This window comes from Carassius gibelio, chromosome A10 (genome assembly GCF_023724105.1).
Source record: "Carassius gibelio isolate Cgi1373 ecotype wild population from Czech Republic chromosome A10, carGib1.2-hapl.c, whole genome shotgun sequence".
NCBI classification, from domain to species: Eukaryota; Metazoa; Chordata; class Actinopteri; order Cypriniformes; family Cyprinidae; genus Carassius; species Carassius gibelio.
The window spans coordinates 11,382,573-11,396,076 of NC_068380.1; the positions used below are offsets into that span (position 1 = coordinate 11,382,573).

The window sequence follows — 13,504 nt, forward strand, 5'->3', positions numbered from 1 at the left end:
GTTTTTCTAAAAGACAGTCTATCTCGGCCGTCAGGACGCGAGCTGACTCTCCCTCGGCCGCTGAGGCTATTATACCATTGAATCTGGGTGGTTTCATGGCAAATTGAAGCCTGTATCCCCGTGAAATCGTGTTTACAACCCACGGATGAGCTGCGCATGCGCGCCAACTGAGTATGCGAGCCGAGAGAGGTCCCCTGTATACTTCCCCAACGCCGGCGCGTTTTGATGACGTCATTACCGTCTCCGCGCTGACCCCTTCTGGAGGTGCGCGCGCTCCCTCCAGCGGAGAGGCTAGGGATACACATCTCAATGTTTGGATTTTTTTTGCAATCTATCGCCCTCGGCTGACTGCCTGGCTGCGATAGTGAAACATTTATTGTGTTTAATGAGTTGGGGGAGCACGTCGCCCTCAGCCTGTGGCCTGGATGCGATAATGCATTTTTTATTAAACATTCCCCTGAACTGATGGGCGTTTGAAAACCCAGTGTAAGTGCTTGGTGACACTTGAGAACGTTTTGAACTTGATTGCTTATAGCTGGAGCCCTTACTGAACTGAGAACAACAGGGCTGGACCCCCTCTTTCTCTTTGCGGGCGGAGAGAGAAGTGACGGGGAACATTCGCGTGTCAGGTCGCACGCTTCTTCTTCCGATCCTCGGGGTGGGGTGGGCGGTTTCTCGCCGCCGCGGCCGCAAATGAATGTTTCCCCCCGGGTCCGGAGCCATCAGATCTCGGACGATAGCCCACTTGCTGTCCGCTGGGAGGCGGTCTCACACTCCTAGCTCCCGTCTGCCTTCCTCTCGCCGCAGCGGCTGCTGCAAAACCTTGCCGTGCTGGCTGAGAGGGTGGTCGCGGTGTTTGCTTGCGCGGTAAACAGAGGTTAAAAGCCTCGTCCTCCTGTTTCCTGAGGGTGCTGGTTTCTCTCATTTTCTCGAGAGCTGGTCCGAAAAGGCCCTTAGTTGGGTCGAACGCAGCGTCCATCACCTCAGCTTTTTGAGCGTCGCCTAAACCAGACAGGTTCAGCCATAACGCTCTCTCACCTGAAACGGCCAAGCCCATAACACGGCCACAGCCCTGAACCGCGCCACGAGAAGAGCGGAGAATTAGGTCGTTTACCACACATATCTCGTCCCAGAGAGCTGGGTTCGGCACTCCTGTATCTAATTGTCGCCCCATCTCCTCCAAAATCTCCGCCTGGTACGCTGACAGTAAAGTCACCGCGTTCAGCGAGCACACTGACTGCGCCGCATACTTGTACATCCTCTGATAGATGGACGCGGTCAGGCGCTCCATCTTGTTCGGCAGCGAAATTTGGGAAGAGGCAGAAATAGATCGACGATATGGATGGAGGTGATAGGCCACTGAAGACTCTATCGCTGGGGGTCCGGTCAGCCCCAGCTCTCCCATTCCTTGGATCTCAAGTTTAGAGCATCCCTTGGTCGGGAGCTTGCTCTTAAAGGGGCTACCCCAATGGCGGGACATCTCCTTCATGCACGCCGGCACGGCGGGTAGGAGTTGTCTCGTTGTGGTTAGAGCAGGCGGTAGCCTTTTCCCGTCATAAAGGTCCCTCTCTGCTCCCTCTGAATCCTGGGCCGCGGGCCACGCTAGGCCCAGTTTTGCCGCGGCTCGCTTGCATACCTCGTGCAGGTTACTGTCTGCCTGCGAGCCAGTGTCAGTCGCGCTAGGGGGTCTAGACTGCTGGACAGGGAAGAGAGAGTTGTCTTCCTCCTCCTCTTCGTCCATGTCCAAGTCGAGGAGGTCAGAGTTAGCATCGCCCTCTGCGTCCTCGTCTCCCGGCTCCTCATCCTCGTGTGCGAGAAGGCCATCGAACAGAGGAGGCATATCCGGGGATTCGGCTTCCATCATCTCAGCCCAGCTCGTCGTAGTAGCTCGCTGATGATCGTTAGCCTTAGTTTTCGCGATGGTTCCAGCCAGACATGGGTCCTGCTGACTAGCCACCGCCACTCTCAGCCTTCTCTCCAAAATTTTAACCGGCAATGACGCACAGTGAACGCACGTTTGTGGGTCCGCAAGCGACGTTTGAGCGTGCTTGGCGCCCATGCACACAATGCACATGGGATGGGGATCCCTGCCCGAGACGGTTGCTCCACATGATGATGGACACGGGCGGGGTGCGGGTTCCTTCTTCGACTCATTCCCTTTGGCGGGGGTAATGACTGTCGACATGACGGCTGGAGAGAGAAAGAGAGATTCGAAGACTCGTCGTAACACGTTAGTCCGATTAATGGTTCACAGGGTAGTTAGCCCTTTTCGCGGCTCGCCCTGACGCGTAAAGCCTATGGTGGCTTGACACCACTGAAAATCCTATCGTCGTGATAACACGCGATAATCTGAACAGAATAGCTCGCCTTGACGCGGACACTATTCGGTGTGACACTCAACCCAGTACCAATCCAATCCACTGATGTCGCGTTCGGTAGCGTACTCCAATGACGGCCCGCCAGTTGAACAGTTAAGCGAAATCAGCGAAAAGTTCGGACTTGCTGAGAGAGCTTGTAGTCCCTCACGGGAAGAAAGCGAGAATGACTTCGTAGGGGTCGACCTGAGTAATATAGGTGGGGGCGGAGCCTGATCTCAGGTCGACCTGTCTGTCAAAGACAGACGTGGTGGCATAGGAGCTTCCGTAGTTGGTCACGCCCAAAGCGATTCCCATAGTGAAACACCGAGCGAAGTTAGAAAAAGAACAAAACTATTTTCCTCTGCAAGATGCAAGCAGTTTTTTGACCACTAGAGGGCCAAATGGTACATTGTGGAGCTTTAAATTGCCTGGTGCTTTACTACGAACTACTACAACTATTAAAAATAGTTACCCAGAGGTGGATCTGCACCAAACAACCCAATGTGCATGAGATTCTGTTCCACAAAAACAAATGAGCCCAGCGCTGCACCATGCATCATTTTCATTAGTCATCACATCTGATTGAAAAAAATCAGAAGGATGTAAAAAAATTATTAATAAGTTACTTGGCCACCAGAATGCCAAATTATGTTATTCCCTGAAAACAGACAAATTCTGGTAAACAAACATTTCCAGCAGACATGACACTATTCACCCTGGCTAGGACAGAGTGAACCGGCCACCACTAGATGGAAGCAAAACTCCTTCATTAAATCTGAAGGTGTCACTGGAGAGCTCTAGCTACAGATGCAGCAGGAGCAGGTAGATGGAGGAGGAACAGGTGTAGCACGCGCAGCTCTTACATGACCCGGATCATGTGAGGAGGCTAATAAACCGGTCCAGCAGGTTTATGGCATGGAAACAATGAATTCTGTCAAACAGGAAAAACCCTTGAAGTTCAAAAGGCAGAAAAGGTTTCAGTCAAGCGAGACAATGAGAGGATGGACTATTGTGACATCAGATTCTGTGAAACACATATGAAGTGATCAAATTATAGGCCAAACACTGTGATCACATGCTATATCCGTGTTCCATTATGAACTGCGTATCATCCAATTTGCATGCATTTCAGTCGTTTAGTGGGTTAGCAGTTTATTCCACGAGATACAGCAGCAAATAAAAAACTGCATCTGAGTGACACATGAAAGAGCCATCAATCAAGCAGTGAATAACATCATTTCCTCCGGCTGCACTGCAAATCTCAACCATCCTCTCCAGCATGATGTACTTTGCTTGTCTTTCTCCTTCCCTCCATTTTAAGATGCTAAAAATCTCCCTGAATTACCGTGAAGGGGATTAGATACATGCCTGACAATAACATTAACACATACATCCAAAACAGCTTCAAATCCTTGTCTTTTTCTGCTTACACTCAACATTCCAGTGAATCCTATATGTGTGTATGGATAAATTAAAGAGAAATTATGAAATATAATCTTAAAAATGGGAACCCCTTTTAAAAGAGCATTTCTATTCAAATGATTAATGTAATTTATCCCCTATAGAAAAACATTGTGGAGTTAACTCTCATGGGAGAGAGCTTCTCAAAGTGTCACAGCCTGATGTCCTTGACTGCTGTGAACAGACTGAAATAAGCCAGAGATTCTTCTGTGCTATATAAAGCACTGATAAGAGTAAAACTGCTTTGGCTCCAAACAAGCCAGATTCAAATAAAATGTTCGCAGTGCAATATATTTATGACATGCACTGAAATACCACATTTTATCTGTTTTAATCTCATGCAGTGGATTCTGTTATCGAAGAGAGCGTGACCTCCGCCGTCTAACTGCATTAATATTAATGCATGTTGAGCTTATCAGCGTGAAACTCATCTTATCATAACACACCAAAACCGGTGTGTGATGTCAAGATTACACAAAATCCATTTCTGATCCTTTTTTATATCAGTCAGTGGTGTAATTGCTTGAAATAGCTGTATGTGTCAAATGTAACTGGAATAATACATTTAAAAGTGCTTGTACTCATGAATATAAAAAAAAATATGGTAATCTTTTTTTTTTTAATCTAGCTAAGATTGAACAAGTTCTCAGAAATATACTTTCAAAAATAGTTGCAAAATTTTTTACAAAAATGTAATTACTCAAAAAATGTCATGTGGTGTAACCATTAGGCAAAAAATATATACTATACATTTAAAGTTACATAACTTTCCCTAATTGAAATAAAGCTGAAATAAAATAAAATGGAAAACTTGGAAATCAAAGAAATGGAAACTGGATTTTACAACCTGAACCTTCATCAAATCATCAGGTCAAATTGTCTGCTATTTTCTGGGAGTTTACAGTCAATATTTGACATCAATTATTCAGATATTTTCAGCACGTTATCGGTGGTATTTGATGAAGTCAAGTTCTAAAGACCCTCACACCAGCATCAACTGATCCCCCTACAAATGATCAGCTTGTCTCGTGAAGTGTCTGACCCCTGACCCCTGACTGGTCTATCAGGGCCAAACAAGCCCGATCAGACTGCAGTTATCACCCATCACACACTCTTTGAGCCCTGGAGCCTCACTTACGCAGGGCATGATGTGTGTGCCCTGGGGGAAGACTCCATTTCTGTTAGAGAAACAGACAGAGAGACACTCTGATTGTCTAACTGGATTGAGCCTTCGGTGTGAAATATATCCAGAGGGGAAATGGAGAACGATAGAGGCATAAAGAGAGACGGAGAGCGGAAAAAGTAAGAGGTGAGAAATTGCTCTACACAGCTAATACAGTGGTCCTGACCTCGGCTCTCCTCTGAGAGACTTCATACCACACATATATGCCAGATACACTGCAGACACGATGGCAGTAATGGAGATGACCCCAACATGGCCACAAGAGAGGAACCCGAACACATGGCATCGACCCTCTTAACAGCCGTGCTGATTGCCTGTGACGGAATCCAGCGGAGCTTCAGACACGCGGCAAAATACACTGCATCCAAATATTGGCACCTGGGGAGTGAATAAAACCCTGTCAACCGTTCTGGACCGATTCTCTTATTGGCACATCCCTACACCCTACAGTCAGGGTCATTCACACTGAACGTGTTGTGCGTTTAAATACACAAGAATCTAGTGTAGTTAGACTTAAATAATAATAATAATAATAATAAGTGGTTAAAACAAATAAGGTCATGTAATTCAGTGGTGAGTGAGGGATTTACAAATAAATGTTCCTCAAAAACCTGTATTCGATATATTAACATGATTTTTCAAAACTAGTGTTCATTTTGAAATATTATTACTAACAATATAAAAAAGCTTTACTTTATAAAAAAAAAATCAATAATAGAACATTGTGTATAACAGGTTTTTAAGCCTGCTACAACAGAATTTATTATTAAATCTATATTTAATAATGTCAGAGTTCAAGAACGTAAGCAGGTGGAAATATTACAGGTTTTCCAGCGAGAGCCTCTGTGTCTGTATTTGAATAGTCTTCCCTCCCTCTGGTACAGCCTGAAGTTCATACTAAAGAGCTCTAGAAATGGCTCAGAACATTACAGAATTTATCTCAATCTGTTATTATTAGTTAATAGTTCTACAAAATGACTTGAGCTGACTGCACAGTAGATGCGGTGTTCACATCTGATTAAAACCACATGTACAGGTTGCCCAACAGGCTCCACATTCCTCTGTGTGAAGATGGAGAATAAGCAGACAAACCCCCGGAAGGCATGCATCTGTTATCTGGTTCCCAAAAGCATTCCAGACTGTGCTGCACGGCCTCTTAGTGCTAGTTATACAGAACAAGGACAAGTCTCTTAAAACCAACAATACTCTGACATTTTCCCACAGGACCAGATGATCAATTCTGACCTTTGGAATTGATATTTCTTTAAATAATTATTTATCAAGAATTCTGCTTCTCCTGGAAGTCTAGGGAAAATGATATGGGTGAAGCAAATCTGGAGAGAAAGACCACCTGTGCTTTGAGAGGCTTCTGTTGTTAGGGCTCAGAGCATTACGCTCGGGAGATAAATTCTTCCCTCTCCCATGCTTCTACTCTCCGTGTACAACCAGATAACGTAACCATGGAAACATGCAGCACGCAACCAATCAGCAATCAACGCCCTCCCTCCAGCCTGCTCCTCTCATGATATGCAAGCAATTAATACCTTCAGCAGGAAAAATAAGAGTATTTGAGATGGGACGTGTCCATGTCCTCGTCTCACTGTCTGCAGTTTTCTGCCCAAGGACAGGAGGTCTATAAGAGTAATGTTTTCCATTGAGTGGGATTAATGCCGTGTGCAGAGTCAAATCCCACTCACAAAAGCAGAGATAGGCATTAAAAAAAAAACTAACAGCACACATCACTGACTCTGTTAAACGCTGCTTGGCATTTCTGAATTTACTACATATTCACAGCGCAAATATTCCATCCAGAATTGTGTTGATGAAAAATATACTGACATCCATCTGTTAATCACTTGCTCTGTACTAAATAAGTTATGGCTTGCTGGGGTTTGTGATTGGTTACAAATTCTCATCTATCAATAAATAGGGCTGCAAGACATGATATTTTAATTATTACTATAGACATCAGCATCATTGCAACTAATTATGTTACATTAAAGTTATGTCATTGACTGCCGCCTGAGAAATTAAATGGATATGGGTCAAAGGTGGAAGGAAGTCCTTCATTGTGTGAGAGTAAAAACCAAACATAAATATTAAAACATTAAATTACATACACAAAGGGTTCACAGTGCCATAATGTTAGAACAGCATCTGTGAGAATCTCATTCTCATACATAATAACTGCATTGTCCTTATGAAAATAAAAATAAAAAAAGACTCATTTTTAAATATTAAATATTTAAATTTAAATATTTTTTTCCCAGTGTGAGCAACTTTGGTTACTTTTACATCTGTTAATTAAAATATATAACATATCAACAATTCCAACATCATGTGTCTCAACCAAACCTCTACAATAAAAAATATTTTACAATGCATATAAAATATTATAAGTATGAGTAGGTTTTAAAAGAAAATACTATTTACTTGTCTTTTCTTTGGAATTACTACACTTCGTACGTAAAGTACTAGCAATTTCTAAGTGAAGATTGTTTCTGCACCGTGTTTTTTTTTCAGTGTGTGCCCAGTATTTTTCACACAATTCACTTATCTGTATACCGCTGTTTTCACTGTCATAAAAACAGGCTGAGGACTTCCTTGTCCTATGAAGTCCCTCCTTCAGAAATACGCAAGGAGTTCTGATTGTGATTGTTCCTGTGTTGTCAATCGACAGCAGCTTAGCGCACGCGGCCCTCCTGGAAATGAGTTTTGACTCAGGATTTGTTTTGAAAACCTGGCAACCCTAATCTGAACGCACGTGCTGGAGATGTACTTCTAATCACAGAACGCCTTTACTGACGAGGTGCGTATGAAAATCGCGTTCGATTTTTTGTACAGCCCTAAAATCTAGTTAACGAAGCTAAACAGCGTTGCCCTTTGTGTAATAAGTTACAGAAACTGTTAAACGCACCAATTTAAATAATAAAATACACTTACCGGTTGTGGTCCATAAACAACGTCTTCTCCAGACAAAGAGGGAACTGCTCCATCTTTCAAGAATAATATTTGTGCAAATCCGGCATTAAACTGATTGAGATTGGGGAAGTTGTCCTCAGCAAAATGTGCTGCACATAGTTTTACATGTGGATTATAATTTTCGGGAACCAAGTTAAACATAAATTGTAACCATTGATCTCTAAGTACAGCGTCCCTGGGAAGGCCAAACAAAGATGATTGGACTCGGAGATGAAAATAACAGCGTTTCGACGACATGGCGACAAACACCCTTCAAACGCAACTCTTCCTTCTCCGTGGGAGCGCAAGAAGACCACGCCCCCTTTTGTGAATTCATGTGGGCGGAGGTTAGTCAAAAAACCAAGTATAGATCTCTGCAGGAAAGTAATGGGAGTTATGAGATCAAGGTGTTTTTACACCATGATACCTGATTGGTTGATGCAATAGTGACGTTAGGTTTAGGGGTGGGGTGGGGTTCGGTAAGGGGGATCATTTAGATTGCATGATTCAGAAACACCACTTTTGCTCTGCAGAGACCCAAGTCTTCAAAAAACTGTTTTAGTGACTTCATTACTGCAGGAACTAGACTAGAGGGATGTAGTCCAAACTGGTCATACGTTGTAGGTGAATTCTGTTAAATAAAATATCTCGCTTCGCAATGAACTTTGAGTTTTAGAATTGTACAGATATTATGTATACTCTAACACCAACATTACACACTAACTAAAGTTTGAAACATGGGATCACGAAGAACAAGACCTTTAAGAGTTACACTCAGTTATGCACTGCAAATAACTTTTTGCAACCATAACAAATGTATTACTAGCTGATTTGTTTAAACACACACAAGTGATTTAAATGCCCATTATTTGACCCTAGTCTAATTAAAGGTAAGCAAAGCAATTTGTCACCCATTTCTACACTTTGATTTACCTGACTTAAACCAGGACAATGGTTGAGCTTGCAGTACAAATTATTTATTTTTCATTTGCAATGACTCGGCTGACTGCTTTTGGGAGCATGTTTTATGAAGCACCCTCAAGGGCATCAATCCATAAATCCATACAAGTTTTTCACTCACACACAAACCACCATCGCTTCAGGTTCTGTTGTTTTTGGTCAGCAAAGCCGCCAGTGCTTTTGTGCGTCATTGATTAATTGTGGTCATTAGGCGGTGAGAGAATGGCCTCACCTAGAGTTAGAGGTGGAAACCAACGGGAGATTAAAATTAATCACTCTGAAAAGTGACAGTACTGACTGTAGCCTGCGGAGAGCAGGATGAAGAGGAGGGAATGAGTGAATATCTCAGTGAAAGTGTGTAGAACAATGGTTTCATTTTTATTCAAAAATACATCACAAAAAGCAAACAAAAATAAAATGAGGTTTATACATGATGTGCAAACCAAACAAACAGGAAGAAAAAAGTTAATGTAATATTAGTACACAGTTTTTTAAAGAAAACATCTACAGTTAATAATCATTGGTTGTCTCTTATTAGCAAGGAGAGTATCCATCTCTTTAAATGGCACTGTACAGAGAACCGGCCTAACCTCTACTGTTATGAAATACCAACTGGGCTCCATCCAAAAAGAAAACAGATGATTTGGTTCAAGAAAGTCGAATCACGCAGCAGTTAAGGTTTGCTGATCAAAGATCAGCTTTCCTTGTTTACACTGGCATAAGCGATAAGCCTCCATGTTTAAACAAGATGAACTGATCCTGTAACTGCACCTTACAAGCTTAATAAATAAAAGCCAGGGAAATTACAAGTGCACGTGCTTTTGGGTAATGACAACATATGTATAATAAATGTTAATAATACCTTAGCCAGACTGTGGATGATTAGCCTGATCATCCTCTTGTCCTTGATCATATTCATAGCTTGAGTGCCAACAGCCATAAAGACAAATGCAATCAAATCACACCCAACATTACAGCAAATATATTTACACATTCAATTGGAACCCTGGTCAAAAGACAAGCAGATCATGAAAAGGCTGCTATATGTATATAACAGACACACAGCATGTCAATCAAAATGTACTTCAAATTATGATTGTTTTGTAATCATTCATGTGTTATTTACTGTTGACATGGACCCACCAGTGACACCAGCTCATTACACCCAAAGTTAAAAAAGGCACAGTGTGAACGTTAAAAGTGACCCTGCTGGATGACACACAGTAACCCAAACGACAAGAAAGACTATTTCCTCAAGAATGATGACACTCACGGTGGTTGATATGGTGACTTGAGAGTGTTAAGACTAATCCTAATCAATACAATATTCATAAACATTCAAAAGACTTTTGAAAATCTATAAGCAGACAACCAATCAGAGACTTGAACATGAACCACTCCGACATGTACCGATGGGGGTTTACAACTGCCAAATGGTCCAAAAAAATAATAAATTCAAAGCAGTTTACAAGTTCCAGTATTAGCTCATTTACACATAAAACAATCTCATGTTCATATATACACATCACATGTACATTTTCAAGCTAAACAAACTCTTATCTTTTTAAAAACAATATCATCCAGAAACCAAAACAAACCCACATACTTTCCACAGACCTTTAAGTAAATGTTTCCAGGCTTTTGTAGCATAAAGAGATAATAACTGTCATAGAGAAGTGATTTAAAAGTGCCTAAAAATGTTAAAATGTTGCAAATTGATAAATCAGCAAAAAGAATAACAAATAGCTTGGGAGTTCTCATCTAAAACCAAGAGCTATAGGTAGTACTACATGCATTTCATTTAGTTCAATGGGTTTAATTTAATCTCCGAAGAACATTTAATAGGAAAACAATTCAAGTTTCTTATATTCTACAGGGGCCTCTATTTAAAAAAAAAAACAATAGCAGGCGAATAAGTCACCTTTCCACATCCCATTGAATAAAGTTTTTTTTAACATCTGTTGAAGGTCTGTAAGTCAAATTGTATTATCAGAGATGGTACGAGCTGAGTTGAACTCACTGCGATCTCTGCAGAGACCTTTATTTGCTCCTTCACAAATCCCACTGGAACAATTAATAAAATAGTGACAGTCAAAATGTGTGGAGAATGATCCCAGTTCAGCTTTACACAATGGAACCATCCCTGTTCTGGGCAGGGATCATGACAGCGATGGCCCCCATCCGGCTCAGGTTGGGGCCGGCCATTCTGCTGGGTGCGGGAATAGGGGCTTGACTAGGGGGCTTCTCGTACTCTTCAGAGGGTATCTTGTCATACTGGGTCTTGGTGTACTCGTGCAGGTTAGAGGGAGACATGGAGCCCAGAGAGGAGCGCTGGCTGCCCACACTGGTGAAACTGCGTGCGGTAGAAACACGGCTCTTTGGAGGAGGGACATCCTCTCTGTAGGAGGGAGGGGAAAAAGAAGAAGGAAAAAAAAAAAGTGTTCAATCAAAACCTATGAGGGGAGTCCATAAGATTTACTTCTGCATTTATTAAAAATTTAATTTAAAAAAAAGGTTGGAAGATTTTTGACATTTTAATGTCTTTAATGTACCTAAAAAGTTCAAATTACATCATATCTACATAGGTTATATGATGTATTCTATTACATTAACTAACATGTAGAAACAACCAAAAAAGAAAACTGTAAACACATCACAACTTTGTTGGTGCACCAAATTGCTTTGATTTATGAAGTTTTATTAATACACTACTGTTCAAAAGTTTATTTTTTATTTTTTTTAAAGTCTCTTATGTTAACCAAGGTTGCCATTTTGACTATATGGGGGAGCTCAAATGTCTGATTTCACATAGAACAACTGGTTTTATCCCAATAAGTTAATATACAGCCTATTATGATAAAGCTGTTAGAATCTGAAAAGAAAAAAGCTTCAAATTAATATTTTAAAGTGTGTGAATAAATCCAACCACCCCTATAGATTTATGTTTCACTTTCCATAATCCATGACCAACAGAGGAGCATCTTGGCAGCCGGGATTTCAAACTTTACCAAGACTCAAACCGACACCGACAGAGACTGGATTTTTTTGAACAGGTAGGGTACAAGTAAATTCAAAACATTTCAGCCACTGTATATATCTAAACCTTTATTTAAACCGGAAAGTCACATTGAGGTTAAAACCTCTTTTATAAGTGTGACCAGGTCAAGACAGGGTCGTGGAAATATTATTTACCTGATATAAGATGCATTTGGTTTTGAGTCTAGCGCTTCATTGTAGTATTACGTGATATTTCTTCAGCGCACAGCGCTGCAAACTACAATGCAGAATATTAATAACTATGACTGGGACTTGTTATATACATACTATTATAATGAGAAGACCATTATACTAAAACACTGTGAATTTTAGAGTTTAGCTGCCGTGTTTCTGCACACGCTTTCTTGAAGAACGGGTCCACAAAAGGAGTTTGCATTCAGAGCCCCGCAGATATGTTCATGTGCATTCGGGCCCTTTTTGCAAATAGCTTTTAAGTCTTCATTTTAACGTTATGTTGTATAAATAACGAAGCGTGTTCTACATGAAATTACGAGTTGAATCCTATTGATTAAAAACTTGCTATCAAATGCGTCACTCTAGGCTATTGGTCATCTTCAGTGCACGCAGCTCAAAGCAGAAATGCAGAACATTAACTGTTAACGTTTTAGGCTAACGTTATAATGAGAGCACCACTGTAAAAAAAATAAATAAAAAAAATAAAAAAAAAGTTAATTGTTATGGTTTTGCTGACGTTAAGTGTTAGCTATCTGTTAATCAAAACATAAAACTTTACTTACCCCGTTTATATCTGCAAGGTGTTCATTACACATTTTCCCTCTGTGTTAACATCAGTAATTATGTTAGTCGAATGTCTGACTTGACTCTTGGTAATGTATTTTGCCCCGCCGCCAAATATATGATTTGACTATCAGTCAAACATCAGCAAGATTCCGATTATTCGACTATGATAATTCTTAGTCGGGGACACCTCTAAAAAATACTAACCCCAAAAAACAAACTTAAATGTTTATTTAAAAAAAAAAAAAAAAACTGTGCCAAGCAAGTAAATAAAGCAACATAACAAGGCCATTTCCAAACCAAAAAACAAGCTAAATATCATTGTGCTTTGCCACTCAGGTCTCAGATTGGCTGAATAAGACTATGGATTTCCAGTGTAGCCCATCGGGCCTGCTCTCCACCCATCCTCCAAATTAACATGCATTCAGCAGCAATAATCCATTATAGCACAGAACACAGCAAACGAGAGCGAGACAGCGGGGTCTCCTCTAAGAGAAGCTGGCTTATTTGGATAATCCTCTTTTGTCATGGCCTATGTGAGGCAGCGCATGACTCCCAGACAAACTGTCCAGCTCTGGGGTCCAAGGGGGGCCTAATACAGGGCCTGACCCCCTTCACAGAGAGGAATGCCATTTCAATAGGTCGGGGAAGCGAGAGAGGGACAGAAAGGGGGAGACACTGACAGAGCAGGAATCAACTGAACAAACAAACACACAGAACTGATTACACCAGCCTTTCATTTGAAGGGAAAAGGGTGAAGAGGGGAAGAGTGACGGCATCACTAGTC

General features: G+C 41.6%; 1 protein-coding gene across 1 annotated transcript in view; it reads right to left on the reverse strand.

Moving 5' to 3' along the window:
- Positions 1-9,281: 9,281 nt before the first annotated feature.
- The window catches only part of LOC128021149 (coxsackievirus and adenovirus receptor homolog), a 37,932-nt gene continuing 33,709 nt past the window's right edge, over positions 9,282-13,504 (reverse strand). Inside the window, exon 7 of the mRNA XM_052608143.1 lies at positions 9,282-11,320. Coding sequence (XP_052464103.1) covers positions 11,047-11,320 — 274 coding nt within the window. The 3' untranslated portion in view covers positions 9,282-11,046. The remainder of the gene's footprint in view (positions 11,321-13,504) is intronic.